The sequence below is a fragment of the Neolamprologus brichardi genome, chromosome 6 (genome assembly GCF_056152115.1).
Source record: "Neolamprologus brichardi isolate AB-2024 chromosome 6, ASM5615211v1, whole genome shotgun sequence".
Taxonomy (NCBI): Eukaryota; Metazoa; Chordata; class Actinopteri; order Cichliformes; family Cichlidae; genus Neolamprologus; species Neolamprologus brichardi.
In genome coordinates, this window is record NC_142109.1 from 9,382,477 (window position 1) to 9,399,619 (window position 17,143).

The following is a 17,143-nucleotide window of genomic DNA, read 5'->3' on the forward strand; positions in this document are numbered from 1 at the left end:
GGGAACTGACAACTTTTTCTACCACTGATTGTTGGCTTTTTCAATGTAACTGAACAATTTCCAAGGGTTGTACTTATTTTTTTTTTCAAAAACAAGACAATTTTCTGAAGAACATGTACTTTGATATATTAAAATTACCTTTTTGGACTTCTACCTTAAGGTTTTTAATGCGTGGCTTTAACCACTGTATACTGCAGATTTGAAAAGAGCGCAGCACGACGATAATGAATGCACTTTGCAAAAAGGCACTCCACAACACTGAACAAATCTTTGAATAAAAAAGAAAGAAAGAAAAAGTTTTGGCACCCCCCTTTCCTTCTTTTACCATTTTAATAAAATCCCCACAAGCAAAGCATTATTCATTCCTCTGAACATGCTACATGTGAAAGCACCACCTTAAATCGGTTTACGCAATGAAGACAATGATGCAAGGAGACACTGTTGCAACACAACGGACCACACAGACACACGGGTAAACAATGACCATTTATTCACACACTGTATGGGGCTCAGGCGTGACAGGGTGAGGCGAGGCTGTTGGCCGGCGGGGCGGGTGAAGAACCTTTAAAGTATACATGATGAGCAAAAACCTTACAGAGAAATTTTATTTGCACTTGAAGAAAAGTACAAAGTACATGTGTGGTCTGGATTGCTGCTCCTTGAGGTGATGGTGGGGCTTCATGAAGTTCAACCATACTCAGTCTGAAGGAGGAGAAACCTCTTAAACATCCCGGGCACTTGTTCCACTCTCTGTCAGTCGCTGTGGCTTACACTAGTAAACGTCTTCTCCTCTCTCGTCAGTAAGTGTACGTGAATGTTCTCCAGTGTTGTTTACTTTGACTCGCACAAACATGGCCAGACTACATACAAGAGCACACGCAGTAGAAAGTAGAGTCTCCCTGTACAAAATCCATCTCAAAAAATATACAAACATACGCACAGTGGCACACTTTGCTCAGCAGTGAACTACACGGACGGATGAACAAGCTTCTGAAATTAGCAACTCACACGCATGCTCGTACGCACACGTCTCACAGTGAAATTGATTTTATTTAAAAATGTAACCTCGAACAGAACAGATATGAAATGTGTGTGTGGAGGGTGGAGAAAGCAGGGAAGGGGGTCAGCTCAGTGTAAGCATTATGGCTTGGGAGCACTGATAACAGGCAGTAGACGGTAAAAAAAAGCATGGTTTCCATTTAGTCCACACTGTTCTCAGAAAACACTCAGCACCCTTATTATGGATGCTGAATGCCAAAGAAGCCCTGCCACGCTCACTCTCCATCCTTTTCAAGTTAAAAAACAAAAAAACAACTGTGATTATCGATTGTTTTCTTCTTCTGTGGTGGTCTTTTAAAGCTGACAGCTCCGAGTTTGTGTACGTGAACCAGCCTGTGAACAAAAGCTGCTCCGTTCTGTGCCGTCTCGTAACAACTCTCCTCAACCTTGAAGCTTCTCTCTCCCAGTGGGAGATACTGAAATGGTGCATCAGAGAGAGAGTGTGAGTGTGTGCGTTCTTGTGCACTTATGTGTAAAATACAGAAAACAAAGGATAATCTTTGTGCTGAAATCCCAGGATCCATCAGCTTGAGGTTGAATTCTCTCTTTGACAATAACACATAGTGACTAATCTAGTCATCACTCTCGGCGGAGCGTCTCTGGAATAGGCAGGAATATCAGGTGGTGAATGTGTGTTTGTGTGTGTGTGCGCACAGTGACACAGAGGCGTAAAAGAGCTGCACACACACACCCCCGTCGACTTGGGGCCTGCGTGAACGGGGGGAGAAGGCGAGTGAGAAGTTTAAGTTTAGTCCTTCGGGGCATGAAGGGGTGATTCAACACCAGTCCGTCCCACGTCTCCTCACCTCGTCCTCTGTCTCCTTTAGTCCAAACGCACACCGGCGCTCTCCTTTCCTTCAATACATGTGTACATGTGTGAGTATTATCTTGTGCGGATTTTGTCTTTAGAGTCAAACGAATGAGGAGAATCCCGTCACAGGCGTGCGTGACCCCGGTGGGTTGGTGTTGGGATTAACGTGCGTGTGCGCCGGCTGCCCCGTGGGTGTGTACGCGCCCCCTGTGCTGTGCTGGGTGACCACGGTCTGGTAGTAGGGTTCTGTATCTGCGGTGGCGCACTCCTCATAGCCAAAAGACGTGCCGATGCCTTTAAGCCCCTTGGGCTGCCGCTTCCAGGAGTTGTAGTAGGTGGGGTCGCTCATGTAGTGGTTAACGAAGGAGTGCTTCGGCTGCTCGTCCTCGTAGTCGCTGTCTGTCAGCTGGATACAAACCCAAACAAAGTTAGAGGTGGAAGTTTTTTAGGGAGACACAGACAGACACACAGCCTTTCAGTTAAATAATGCAGAACCAGAGGAATACAGTTTTTTTCTCTTGTCATAACCTGTCATTGGAATTACCCACAATGCAACTCCGAGATTCTGGAGTGGTATGCTAGTAGCATTTCATTTCCCTTCCAGGCCCTGGCCTCAAGCAGACGTGACGAGCAGCAGGTTGTTTTCCCCCTAAAGTTTTTTTTTGTACCTCTAAAGACCTATTAATGTTTTGATGTGTAAAATTGCTGCACTTCCTTGTTGAGATGGGCTCTAATAGATGCCAGTGTTTTGTAATTTGATAGCCAACACACAGGACTCAACAGAAAAGGCTGGACTTGAACCGAGGACGCTGATAGCACAGGCTCTTCTTCTTGGATGGCACGTTACCGAGCCCTTTGGCTAATTCAGCCTGATCAATCTGCTTTGGAGGCAGAAGTCTGGAGAGCTCACTGATTCTCACTATCATTCTTTCGTTTTATTTTAACTGGCAACCGCCAGTGCTACACCTTAGCCTCCTACGCCTTGCCTTGTTCTCGAGTTATCGCTTTCACGAGGGGTAAAAACATTAGCATAGTGTGTAACACTTCCTCAATCAGACACACAGAAGAGCTGCCCTTCTTTTGACCGTGTAGATTTTTACAAACCATTACAGGGATGGAGCTGATAAGGAGCGGCAGGGAGGAAATGAATTTTCTTAAACAAGCTAATGTTCACAGATGTAAATGTAAACAGACTACACACACACTGACGGGAGAAAGCAAAGATGAAACAGGAAATTAGTGCAGTTCAGTTCAGGCTTGAACCAGACAGTTTATAGTCTGTACACAAAATGATGCCCTCTGTCCTTTAACAGAACAACACAGGAGGCATTGCTCTTTCAGTGCGAACAGACACGCAGAAGATGTTGTATAATGTAGACCTACAGACTTATGAAAAAGACTCAGTGCCATCCTGGAAAAGTAAGGATGTAGAAGCTTGTAGAAACACCTGAGGAGCAATAACTTCAATTGCTACTAAAGGTGTTTTTCCTGACTTTATCATCTCTGGCATCGTTGTGGAGGACTTTTGGGCTACTCTTCTTTACAACATTGCAGGAATTCATTTATGCAAAGCTCTCTTTAGGTCCCACCACAGCATTTCAATCAGGTTGATATCAAGACTTTGACTGGAGCATTGCAACACCTTGATCATTTTCTTTTTCAGCCATTCTGTAGATTTGCTGCTGTGTTTGGGATCACTGTCCTGTTACATGACCAGGCTTTAGCTTTCAGACAGATGGCCTCACATTTGACTCCAGAATTCTTTAGTATTGAGAGGAGTTCATGGTGGACTCAGTGACTGCAAGGTGCCCAGGTCCTGTGGCTGAAGAAAGCCCAAAGGATCACCTCTCTGCTACTGTGCTTGACAGTTGGTATGAGTTATTTGTACTAATGTGCTCCGTTTGGTCTCCACCAAACATGGTGCAGTGCATCATGGCCAAACATATCCACTGTGGTCTCGTCTGTCCAGAGGACATTGTTCCAGAAGTCTTGTTTCTTTGCTCAGATGCAACTTTGCAAACCTAAACCATGCTGCCATGTTTGTTTTAGAGGCATCCTTGTGGTAACCCTTCCAAACAAAGCATACTCGTTCAGTATTTTTTCTACTTGTACTGTCATGACCATTTAACATGTAGCTCATGGATTTTTTGCAGTTTCTCTGAGCATTGCATAATCTGAGCTTGGGCAAATTTCCTGGCATGTCCACTCCTGGGAAGTGAACACCTGAATGCTCTAGACCAGCAAACTGCAAACACCTGGTTTTACAAAGGTGCTCACACTTACAGTTAATCAGGTCAAATTGATTATGCATTTAGTTTTGATGGAAGCAGTGAGGATAAACGTAGTTTTTAATAGCGCTCTATGCAGTCTGTGAAAACGTTTGTACAATATAAAGTCATGATATGGAAAAATCAAGACGTCCAAACTATTAACAAACAGCAAACATATATGAAGAAAATGAGCCAATGGAACGCTCTGTTTATACTGCGTAACTAAGAGGAGGAGAGGCAGACAGGTAGAAAGACATACCTCTGACTCAGAGACCTCAGTGGGTTTCTCAGTGAGTGTGGTGCTCTCAGTGAGCACAGCTCCATTGTAGTTGTTGCAGATATCTTCATCAGAGTAGTGAAGTCCACCTGGACTGGGCCTTGGAGGAGACCTGGACATACACAAAGAAATGAAATCTCTCATGTTTTGATCAAATCCTGGATTGCGCCCGTGTGACAGAGGTGAGTGCTCACCTGGTCCCGTTCTTTTTCAGGAAGGAGTTCTTGGTGTTGAGCGTCCTGCTGTTAAGCTCCAGAGCTGTGAAACCTCCATTGTCCAGCGTTACAGACTCCTCTGCGGTGGACACGTGTTTCCCTAAAGGCGAAAAACAAAACAAAATAGATGGAATTGGTTCAGATGAATATTAAAAATTCAAAGTGGTTCAGCACCACATATTGGGATTTCTTCTTGCACCGGGTTTATTTACAATCTCCTGTTTATTTGTTATGTATCCAGCTACCTCTCAAGCCTCCAAATAAGAAGCAAATCAAAGTGGGATGCGAATTTGGCAGACAGGCAATAACAGCACAGGAAACTTTAATCATTTACCCACCAATAAGCATACAAATGAAGCAATAAAAGGAGACAATATCATGTTTTAAATTGAGGGAAATATTAGTGGAACACACCGAGCTGCTGCACAAAAAAATAAATAAATAGAAATCAGAAATGCAGTCTGCTGCCGCGTGACTCCTACTTTTTATTCACTCTGATTACGGGGTCATACGCCCAGCTCTCCCTCCCCTCCTACACCACCTCCCTCACCCTGTTTGATCTGCTGCCCAGAGGTTGTGCCAGGGTTTCTCTGGCAACTCTGGCTAACAGCTGTCCTGATGTAACCTGGACACTCACTGAGAATACACACCAAGTGACTGCGACACAGAGGCCCACGGGGAGGAAAACAGGAAGCGAAGCCTCTACATGCTTCAAGAGAGTAACTGGGTAAACTAAGAGTGCTTTGTTACTGTGGGGAGGGAACTTGTTCTTCAGCACGTTAGTAATCATCCATGACTAATACTCCAACCCTCCGGCTCGAGAGCTGCTGATCTCTCTCACTGACCTGTGGAAGCTGAAATATAACAGAGCAGTCCACATTTGAATATCTAACAGTGCGAGTTAGAATACTGGGTTTTCAAAATACCTGCGTCGAGAACACGTTCAATTTTCCACTTGTGAGAAATCCACTTCTGGAGCTTTTTATTTGCTCTCATATTAGATATATAATATATTGCATAAAAACATAAATCTTAAAAATAACAAAAACCAAGACTCAACTTATGCAGGTTATTGTGTCTATTGTGCGAAAAGTCACAGGAGACATGATCTTTCCAGCTCAGAGTCTTTCCACAGTCTGTTTAGTTTAGTTTTATGTCACAAGCTGTGAAATAAGCAGGCATGTGTGCAGTTAAAACAAAAGTCTGCTTATTTTCTGTATTGACCTAAATCTATGTCCCTAAATGACAAGAAATTACTGCTATTAGAGGGCTTTAGGGGGATCGTTTTTCACTGAGGTGCTCCAGGGTGCCTCTTATCCTAAATCATCTTGGAAAGGAAACATTGTTGCAAGAAGATCTAAAATCAGAATAAATGTGCAGAAGCATGCACTAACTGCAACAATAACTGGAAGATAATTTAATGAATCTGTGGACGATCCATGTGAGAAGCCTGCTGAGGCTGAGAGGAACAATCTGAGTGTGACTGAAAGCAGAAAAAACTGGATCCTTTTTATAACAAAGCTAAACAAACAAGTGTCCCTGTTGCTACACAGCTTAATGCATTCTGCTCGGACACCACAAAAGCATCAGAGCCACGCACCTGTCCCGCATGCCTTGTACTTGCTGCTGTGTCCATGCAGCAGCAGCGTGAAGACCAGGACCAGGATGAGGATGAGTCCCACCAATGCCATGACCAGCAAGAACCACCACTCCTCGTAGAAGGGCCGATCCGACATTGCTGCAGGTGGAGGGACAGATATCAGGGACATGCTTTAGTCCATCTAGCAGTATCCCTCACTTTATAAATAATACTTTAGTCTGTACAGAAGACTTTTCATAAATGATTTAATGCATTGAAGAATTGTGAATTATGTGACGCTTCCACTCCTGTCCAATCATTTGAATACATAGGTGTAGTTGTGTGACTCTGCCTTTAGGTGGCAGCAAAACCACATTACAATCGCAGTTACCCTCCAGCACACTGTCTCCAATAGACTGTTAGGCATTGTGGAGCTGTTCATTAGCCTTGTCTCCAGCAGTGTGCGTGTGTGCGCGCGTGTGTGTGTAAGTGTGTTTACCAGCGAGAGCAGCAGAGGGTGCACTTGGCTGTCCATAACCATAGCTATTAACAGCGATGACTCTGAACTCGTAGCTGATCCCCGACCTCAGGCGCTCCAGCGGCACTGAGACAGACCTGCTGCTCGGAGGGAGAAATCTGATGAAGGAATCCCACACCCCCTCATCTACAGAGAGAGAGAGAGAGAGTGGGGGAAATAGAGAGAGAGCGGGCGAGAGGGAGTGAGAGAGAGAGTTGTGTTTTGATGGACGGGCCTTTTTCAATGTTTAAATGTGATTAAACAAAATTATAAATTGTCAGATTACATTAAAGATGATAATGATGATGATAATGTGGTGATGACAGTGATCACAGTTATTACCCTTAATGAAAGGGGCATATCCGTTATTATCAGCAGCAGAATTATACCACAGTCTCGGCTCGCTCTCCTGCAGAGTGCTGAAAACTATTTCACACACACGTTCCCTTCCTTTATTACACCTCTGGTAATCTTTATTAGAAAATTGTGGCTGACTTGATTTGCACAGCAGGTCTCTGTGAATTCGGAGAAACCTGCACTCATAACGGTTCGGAGCAGTGTAGTGCTTAAGCTCGCCCTCTATTAATTAAAATAATTAGCGCGGATGATAAAAAGATGCGTGTCAAATGAGTCAAGGCTGACCCGCGTGTGTGTTCATGCTCACCTGAGGGACGAGCCTCAATAGTGTATCCGGTAACAGAGGCTTCACCGACGTCTCCTTCTGACCACTGGATAGTGAGGTCAGAGGATGTCTTGGTGATGGACATGTCCATGGGTGACCCAGGGGAGCCTGTCAAAGGGACACATTCAGTCTTGTTTATGACTTAATGCATTTTCATTTCCTGGAAACAAACCATAACACTGGTTAGTTTATTAATTTATGGAAATAAATGTGACATTACATTAGACAGAATAATCTAATAACACGATCTGCAGGCTTCATTTGCCTGCAAATAATAAACTAAGACCATTGTGAGCTATTATAGATTAAATTCTTCATGGGTCATATGAGTTTGAGAGGAACAGAGTGCCTGATTTTTTAATATGCATGCCATGTTTAACGCAGTCCACTTCCCTACTTCCAATCAGTGAAAAGATCATTTACATGTAAATACTTAGAAGAAGTGTGTGTTGTCATCATTTTTAAGTAAAATGCAGAATATCTACCAATTTCCCCTTCAAAGTCATTTCTTTGTGCACCTCTGGACCTCTTCCAGTAGGGCTGTTTGTTTGAGGTCCCTGTCTGACCTCAAACTTACACAATACCCACCTTTGGTCTTTTAATGCCCAAGGCTAAGACTCATACACCAAACTAGCTCAGAACAAAAGACCACGCAAAATACAGAGCTGAAATAAACTAATTTTATTTAGTTAATAAACTAAAAAGAAAAGTGGAAGAGGCAGGTCAGAAATGTGGTGAGTGTGTGGGTGCAAGTAAGTGATGAAGTATCTAAAACAAGTTAAACAGAAAGCAAACAAAACCCGAACCAGCCCAACCCCTGCTTGCTGTGGGAGAGAGAGAAGGTTAGCACTCAGCCCTTTGTAAAACACTTAGCCAAGTGCTAACAAGTGTGTTGGATTTCGGGACCTGCATCTTAAACTCTACACACACCTCCTACACAAAACCAGGAGGAGAAAGTTAGGACCAGGAAGAGCTCCAGGGGTCATCACAGAAGTTGGATCAAGTCAGGAGTGTGCACAAGAACAAGCCTGGGTTTTTTTTGGCATTTTTTTGACATGCTAAAACCTCATCGCTCGGGGTCACACTGTTACTGTAAAGTTGTACTGCAGCATCCCGAAGCATGCGGGGGAGAACATTTGGCAGAAAATACATGTACTGTGGCATATGTGAGTTTTTGTTCAGATCAACATCTTTCCTCACCCTATTTGGTGTTGACAAAGACATGATCTCAAAGATAAAACCATCTTTTAAAACCCTTTTTTCCATTATTGCAACCTTACAACCTTTATGTTTTGTACAGACATTTGAAAACTTGGAAACTGTGATGAGCACATTTTACAGATTTCTTTGACCATGTAATTTCTTTAATTGTCTCAATAACTGATCATGTACAATACACTGCAACCTCTAGCTGAATCTAACATGACTCTATACAGCCAATCATACCTTTCACAGGCTGAGCAGTGATGTTTGCCTGTATTGGTGGGCCGTAGCTGACTGTGAGAGCTTGAACACTAAAAGTGTACGTTTCTCCTTTGATCAGGTCCCGAACCTTCAGCCACCGCTGCCAACTGCCTTTCACATCAACTGTCACCAATTTAGTCACCCCTGCAGACAATCGAAGAGACGTGTCAGCACAAGAATCAACATGTACTCCCTGTGAGTGTGTGCATATGTGTGTGCACACCTTGTATAGGAGAAGTGGGCTCGTAAATGACCCTGTAGCCTTCCACCTGTCCATTAGGACTGAGTGGAGCTCCCCAGGATACGTTGACACTTCCTCCCGTCACCTCAGAGAAGGACAGGAGACTCGGCTGGCTGGGAGCTGCAGACACATAAAGGATGAGAAAGTAAAAAAAAAAAAAAAGACATCAGAAAATTTGATGCTGCTTTGGTTGTAGGGACTTGAACTATCATCACTACATACCTGACGGCAGGGTCCGGGCCCCGCGGGGGTCACTGGGCGGTCCGTCTCCAGCCATGTTGAAGGCTGTCAGTGTGATCAGGTAAGATGTGTAGCTGGACAGGTTAGTGAGGTGCACACGGGTGTCCGGGACAAAAATCACCTTCACCTTCTCACTCTGGTTCTGCTGGTCTCTCTCCCAGTAGTGGATCTAAAAACGCAGAACAGGAACTCTGTCGGCATCACTTCATTTCTCATTTTCTTCTGTTTGTGATTCACAAGCTGTTGCACTTGGCTTAGTTGCACTTATCGAAATTAACTAATAAATAAAAAATATATGTGCTGTTATTTTTGAAAGTATCCTAATTGGACCTTTAGTACTTTAGTACAATGCTGCAGGTTGCCATACTTCAGAATTGATGTCTTTAAAAAGCTATTAGTTCAGTCACAGTAGATTGAGCAACCTCCTTGCGTGATTTATGCATTTGGCGCCTGATTGTAAGTAGTTGTGCAATCGCCTGCTGAAAGGCAACCTGTCTCCAAACAGTTGCAGTATGTGTCAGACCGACTGCAATCACTCTCAGACAGACTGTTGAAGATTTGTAAATAAAGGCTGTTCAAATGTACAGATTGACAAAAAGTTGCAAGTCTTGAGTCCATCTGTGTTGATGAATGCAACTCATCTGGGATGTATCTCAACTGACTGCACTGGTTTCATTCGGGTTATATTTTTACTTAAAAGCCAGATTGCAGAGCACGTCATTTTGCAGCAACTATGTCACTATTATGTCACTATTTCTTTATTTCTATTTTAAATCTATTTAATGTGAATTAAATAGGGCATCAGATTTTTTGCTGATTGCATAAAACTGCCAACTTGACCTCATTCAATCTGGTACCCATCATTGTGTTAAGTGCACATAATTCTGGTTGTGCTGTGGTCAACCCCTGTTTTCCATGTTGTGACTGTAGCATAAACATGGATGCTTCACATTTGAGCAATTAAATCTAAACTGTGTGAGGTGCTACTGTATTATTGCACCGTATTTCATTTAGGTCTAGTTCAAATATGTACAACACAAACCTAATGCCCTCTGTGAAGCGTTTAAAGACACTTTAAAGGTACATGGCCATTTAGCCTCATGTATTTGCAGGCTGCCCATACTCGTGGGAATAATCAATAATCATAGATGTGCCCATTAAGTTTTATGACATCAGCCAGTAATGAAGACATATAGGCTACTCTGGCAATGACTAAAATGAAACAGAACAAAGGTTACGTAACTATTGTCCCCGCACAATGTGATCAATATTAATATTAAGACCATGACTCTTGTAGCTTATAGCATGCATACATTACATTTTAATAAAGCCAAAATTTTTGTGCAGCTGCGGTACCTTGATAAATGTGTTACTGAACTGACTTTGATGAAACTTAACATTTTTAATTTCAGGTGAGCTTCCTCTAGTGAGAAAACTCAATATACTTGCTATCTTATTACCAGAAAGCCGTGATTCAAAAGCACATCCTGTCAGAAAATCTATTCGGTGCATTAAAAACACCGTTGCGTCCGTTAGATTTACGCCCAAGTCTCGGCTGAATGTAGAATATTTCTCTAGTTAAAAAAAACTAACGACCGATTGTATGACAGGAAATGACAGGACGTTCTCGACACATTTGCCAAATTTGACACACGACTCTGTTAATAGTGTCTTAACATTAGAAATAAAGCTACACAAGAACCTTTAAAGTGAAATGAGAAACTGCAAAGAAGCCACCACTTTTTAGATGGAATTTTTCAGCTTTAAATGGAATAATCACAAGAAACCAAATAAGGATCAGAGCACAGTTTTGCTGGAAATGAATTTATGCAGCTGAAGCATGGACATTTTCTCCAACAAGCATTCAAGGACAATCAACCACCCGCGTATCTAATCATGAAGAACACGGTACACTCGGCTCACTCAATCTCAAGAAATTGTGGCCTTTTATAAGCACAGACGCACTGGTCTACAGGCATGCTTTGATTGATGTGCTGGACCATAAAGATGCATACCAAGTTTGGGACTGCTAGATATCATAATATGATAAATTTGATGTATTTGGCATCAGTATCATGTAGCAGTATGAAAGATTATGATAGATTTGTTTAAATTCTTTATAAAGCAATGAAAGGCAACAAGAACAGCAACTTTTACCACGTCTGTTTTTAAATGCACGTATGCTTTTTCTGCCAAATTAAGACACTCAATGTTTCCGAAAACTGTCTCCATGCAGCTTGGTGTAAAAAGTTAAACACGGCCAGGAGCGATGCAAAGGGGGTCCATTTTGTTATTGCTCCTAATATAGACAGCACTACGGAGCACCATTAGCTATTTTTACAACTTCCAAACTTGGAGGTAGCAGCTTCCGAGTAGCACTTGAGGGCAGCATTATACTGTGGCTGTCCTTCCACATGCTCTTAGAATAATCAGATACAGAATTACTCATCCATATGCTCAATTTAAAATCCAAATGTATTACCTCCTGCAAAAGGGAGGGTTTCCATTTTAAAAATTTCATTTTAGAAAATAGGCAGTATCTCTTGTGGTACTTTAAAGGAATGGCTGTAAAAGGTCCAGGTCATTTTGTAATCCACTCTACTGTTGTTTAGTGGCTCTATTTTGGTATTCAGTAGGAGTGTGAGACACTTAGGATTACTCTAAAAACAATTTGAATCTGTCATGGATGAAAATGATCGGGATATTATTTGATAAGATCAAGAACCCTAAATGGATTTTCCAGCCATTTTCTTTTGTTGAAGGATGTTTAGGATGGATGGATCTTATCTTTTCCAGGCTTTGTTTCTATATCACTCCTGTTACAAATGACTGACCTATTTTTTGTGGGAATATCACGATGGATGTCGTAAGCTTGTAATTATCTTAAAGCCTGCAAACAAAGGACTGATTCATATCTAAAAATTTGTCATTGATGGCCAGATTAACATTTTATAAAGTGCAACCTTTTACATCTCTGCTCAGCAGGACCGGCACAGCTGGGTATTACTCATTACCCCTCGCTCATAATGTTCAATGTGATCGACAAGCTCTCTACAGTATTTCAGTCAACTAAAGGTACAATACAAAACACTTTCACATTAGAACGTCTAAAAACAACTCAACTGCTGTTCACAGTGTTTTTTTGACTTACAGTGGGGCAAAAAAGTATTTAGTCAGCCACCGATTGTGCAAGTTCCCCCACTTAAAATGATGACAGAGGTCAGTAATTTGCACCAGAGGTACACTTCAACTGTGAGAGACAGAATGTGAAAAAAAAATCCATGAATTCACATGGTAGGATTTGTAAAGAATTTATTCGTAAATCAGGGTGGAAAATAAGTATTTGGTCACCTCAAACAAGGAAAATCCCTGGCTCTCACAGACCTGTAACGTCTTCTGTAAGAAGCTTTTCTCTCCCCCACTCGTTACCTGTATGAATGGCACCTGTTTGACCTCATCATCTGTATAAAAGACACCTGTCCACAGCCTCAACCAGTCAGACTCCAAACTCCGCCATGGCCAAGACCAAAGAGCTTTCGAAGGACACCAGGAAAAGAATTGTAGACCTGCACCAGACTGGGAAGAGTGAATCTACAATAGGCAAGCAGCTTGGTGTGAAAAAATCAACTGTGGGAGCAATCATCAGAAAATGGAAGACATACAAGACCACTGATAATCTCCCTCGATCTGGGGCTCCACGCAAGATCTCATCCCGTGGGGTCAAAATGATCATGAGAACGGTGAGCAAAGATCCCAGAACCACACGGGGGGACCTGGTGAATGACCTGCAGAGAGCTGGGACCAAAGTAACAAAGGTCACCATCAGTAACACACTACAACGGCAGGGAATCAAATCCCGCAGTGCCAGACGTGTTCCGCTGCTGAAGCCAGTGCATGTCCAGGCCCGTCTGAAGTTTGCCAGAGAGCACATGGATGATACAGCAGAGGATTGGGAGAATGTCATGTGGTCAGATGAAACCAAAGTAGAACTTTTTGGTATAAACTCAACTCGTCGTGTTTGGAGGAAGAAGAATACTGAGTTGCATCCCAAGAACACCATACCTACTGTGAAGCATGGGGGTGGAAACATCATGCTATGGGGCTGTTTTTCTGCCAAGGGGACAGGACGACTGATCCGTGTTAAGGACAGAATGAATGGGGCCAAGTATCGTGAGATTTTGAGCCAAAACCTCCTTCCATCAGTGAGAACTTTGAAGATGAAACGAGGCTGGGTCTTCCAACATGACAATGATCCAAAACACACTGCCCGGGCAACAAAGGAGTGGCTCCGTAAGAAGCATTTGAAAGTCCTGGAGTGGCCTAGCCAGTCTCCAGACCTCAACCCCATAGAAAATCTGTGGCGGGAGTTGAAAGTCCGTGTTGCTCGGCGACAGCCCCAAAACATCACTGCTCTTGAGAAGATCTGCATGGAGGAATGGGCCAAAATACCAGCTACTGTGTGTGCAAACCTGGTAAAGACCTATAGTAAACGTTTGACCTCTGTTATTGCCAACAAAGGTTATGTTACAAAGTATTGAGTTGTATTTTTGTTATTGACCAAATACTTATTTTCCACCCTGATTTACGAATAAATTCTTTACAAATCCTACCATGTGAATTCATGGATTTTTTTTTTTCACATTCTGTCTCTCACAGTTGAAGTGTACCTCTGGTGCAAATTACTGACCTCTGTCATCATTTTAAGTGGGGGAACTTGCACAATCGGTGGCTGACTAAATACTTTTTTGCCCCACTGTACTTGTGTACTTGCATTTCCCAAAAACATTCACGGTAAAGAGCCTGAACCTTTAAAGAACCTTTAAAGCCCATCCAGCAACAACATCTATTTGATGCATTAACAAAGCTTCCCTGCTGTTAATAATGCTACCAAGGTGCGTATCCACTGCAATGCACTGTTAGACTAATGTGCACTTCTACAAATCCATCACTGTGTTCAGCCCCAGCTGAAAGAGGAAGAAATATTTTTCCAGTAAAAAGGCTGTTTGTGGCAAAGGGAGCTGCCTGAGTGGCATCATGTCCCGTTTACTCGTGCATACTGTAAGGTTACAACAATGCTCTTCACACTCATGAAGTTTGATTGTTCAGGCCACAGGGAAAACAACTGGTCCCCGTATGGTCTATCTGTAGCTCTTGGACAACATAATAGCTTCTATTTATTGGTTCCCTCTTAAATCCAGAAAAAAAATAAAAATCCTTCTCCTCACATAAACAGACCCCACCTGATCTCAAAGACCTCGTAGTAGCGTATCACCCCAGCAGAGCACTTTGCTCTCAGATTGTTGTGGGAGGATGGAGAGTTTTCAGCTTTCAGGAATCGGGAGCCAGGAGCCTTTCTACTTTTAAGATTGTGCTTAAAACGTTTTGATAAAGCTGCCCCTGCCTGAGCCTGGTTTTGCCTGAGGTTTCTTCCTGTTAAGACGGAGTTTTTTCTTCCCACTGTCGCCAAGTGCTTGGTCATAGGGAGGCTTTTAGATAGTTGGGGTTTTCTCTGTGAGCGCCTCGAGGTGACTGTTGTTGTATTTTGGTGCTATATAAATAAAACTGATTTGAACTGAATCAGTAAATATGATTTTTTTTCCGTTGTCACGTTAGAATTTCACTGGAAATGATGGTGAAGACCAGTAACTCCCATGATCCCACACTGCACAAGGATATCAAACTATGTCTTTTGCTAATATTTGACCTACAACCACATACTGGTGCGATTACACCGTAGCAAAAATACTTCTGCAAAGAAATTTACCTAAAGTCCTACCTGCTCTCTGTGCTATTCATCTAGCAGAGTGTTAGCAGAAGTGAGAACCTATAAATTCATTAAACATTCTTTCTTTGCTCTCTTTCCTCTCATCTTAATCTCCTTAACCCCCTCTGCCTCACACTCCCCTCCCTGTGTCCATCCATCTCTGGTAGTTTAAACATATTCCCTCGATCTGCAGCTCTAATCAGGATTCTACGGGGATCACTTGCACGTCTCATTCCTTCACTCTGCAAATATTACATTCCCTTCTTTCTTCTCCATTCCTACCTCTGCTCTGGCAAAAATCAATGTGTCTAAAGCAGGACAGATAACCTTGTGTTTGAAGTATTAAGAGTGAGAGGGTGGGACAGGGGAGTTGAGGGGGAGAGACGGCCAGAGGAGTGATACTGAAACCATTAAAGGATATTCAGATTCTTCCTTTAACTTAATTCTCTTGCTCTCTCTCGTGTGCCTACACGACACTTGAAGGCGCAACAGAGCTAAACCCTTCCAAGTCAAGACAAGAGAGATACTTTAAATACAGAGCCAGCTCTCTGTGCTTCTCTCTCACATGAGCACTCGTGCTAAATACTTTGATGATTAGTCTTTGCATGTACACGCATGGTTTTCTGTGTTTGTCTGTGTGTCACCTTGTATCCTTGAATGAGTCCGTTCTGAGTCTCGAGTGGGGGCGTGTCCCAGGTAACTTCCAGGGTGGAGGGAGACACGGCGGACACTGTGATGGACTGCGGGGCCACCGATGGAGCTGCAGCAGGTGAGATTTTTTGTTAGACTGTTACTATGTGAGCCGGCAACTGTGTGTTAGAGTGGGAAGTAGAGAAGATCTGTTCCACCCTTCCAATTAGAATGAGCCTAAGGCAGTACCTTGTTACTCTACTGTACCACACATATGCATGAACACCACTTGGCAGTGTGCACCTAAGGCGAGAGAAAAGGCCATATCACCCCATTTCATCATCCCCCTCCAGCCTTTTCTGCCTCCCCCTCCTGCTCCGCTTGCTTATCCTCACCTCTCACTCCCCTGCTTGTGATATGTATGGCCTACCAAACTACCAACACACGCACACACACATACACACCACTTGAATATGAATACAGCAGTGGTGTGAAGGAGGGAGTGTGAGATTGTGGGAGAAATTGCAAAAATGTACCAGCGCTACTATCATAATGTGCAAATCTGTTTACCTGCATTCGTGTTTGTGGTTTATAACTGCCCTCTTGTTGTGTGTATGTGTGTGCGCGTGTGTGTATGAAAGAGAGAGAAAGAAAGAGAGCGAGGATCTATTTGCACTCCTGTCTGTCAAATGGATCCATGATTTGACTCTCCAGTGAAAGTTAAACAGGTTGGGGCATTGCAGCAAAACAGTTGACCTTGTGCAGGATTTCAAATGCATGTACACGTACGCGCACACACACACACACAAAGGCCCATGCTAGGAGGAATGGACAGGACAAAGAAAAGAAAGAGGATGACAGAGAGAAAAGGAGAGAGAACAAAGGACTGGATAATAGTGATAGAAAGCAGACACACAGAAACAAATTAGGTTTTGACACTCCAGGTCCGCTCAAGCTTTTTCCACAGCTTTCAGGCATTTAATCATGAAGTCTGAAAGCACACGGAAAGCTCTGGATAAAATCATGACAGCTAATGAGCCCAAAATGTAGACAGATCCACTGACACTGCTCTGTATCTGCTGCTGACGACCACGTAACGGACGCACTGAAAGCGTAGAGGAGGCTTGTAAGTTGGGATTGTTGTTGGAACTTCCAAGGTTAAGAATCTGCTTTCTTAAAATGCCTTTATATTTTTTATTTAAATACCCACTTAAATGGTTTGACAAGAAAATGAGCAGCCTGCGTGGAGTGGGCTCTGTTTTCACATACCTGCCTCTCCGACAGACACTTCAACTGGGTTGGAGGGTGGGCTCTCTCCGATGATATTGTAGCTTGTCATGACAATCTGATAGCGTCTGAACTTCTTCAGTTCTACAAAGAAGTGATAAACAACT

The 17,143-nt window shown here is 43.0% G+C and overlaps 1 protein-coding gene across 2 annotated transcripts in view; it reads right to left on the bottom strand.

Moving 5' to 3' along the window:
- Positions 1–473: 473 nt before the first annotated feature.
- The window catches only part of sdk1b (sidekick cell adhesion molecule 1b), a 277,836-nt gene continuing 261,166 nt past the window's right edge, over positions 474–17,143 (bottom strand). For both annotated transcript variants that reach the window (XM_006796155.3, XM_006796154.3), the window contains 11 exons: positions 17,019–17,120; positions 15,764–15,879; positions 9,338–9,524; positions 9,098–9,235; positions 8,857–9,018; positions 7,393–7,518; positions 6,711–6,875; positions 6,233–6,370; positions 4,612–4,732; positions 4,400–4,529; positions 474–2,276 (listed from right to left, as the gene is read on the bottom strand). In XM_006796155.3, coding sequence (XP_006796218.2) covers positions 1,971–2,276; positions 4,400–4,529; positions 4,612–4,732; positions 6,233–6,370; positions 6,711–6,875; positions 7,393–7,518; positions 8,857–9,018; positions 9,098–9,235; positions 9,338–9,524; positions 15,764–15,879; positions 17,019–17,120 — 1,691 coding nt within the window. In that variant the 3' untranslated portion in view covers positions 474–1,970. The remainder of the gene's footprint in view (positions 2,277–4,399; positions 4,530–4,611; positions 4,733–6,232; positions 6,371–6,710; positions 6,876–7,392; positions 7,519–8,856; positions 9,019–9,097; positions 9,236–9,337; positions 9,525–15,763; positions 15,880–17,018; positions 17,121–17,143) is intronic.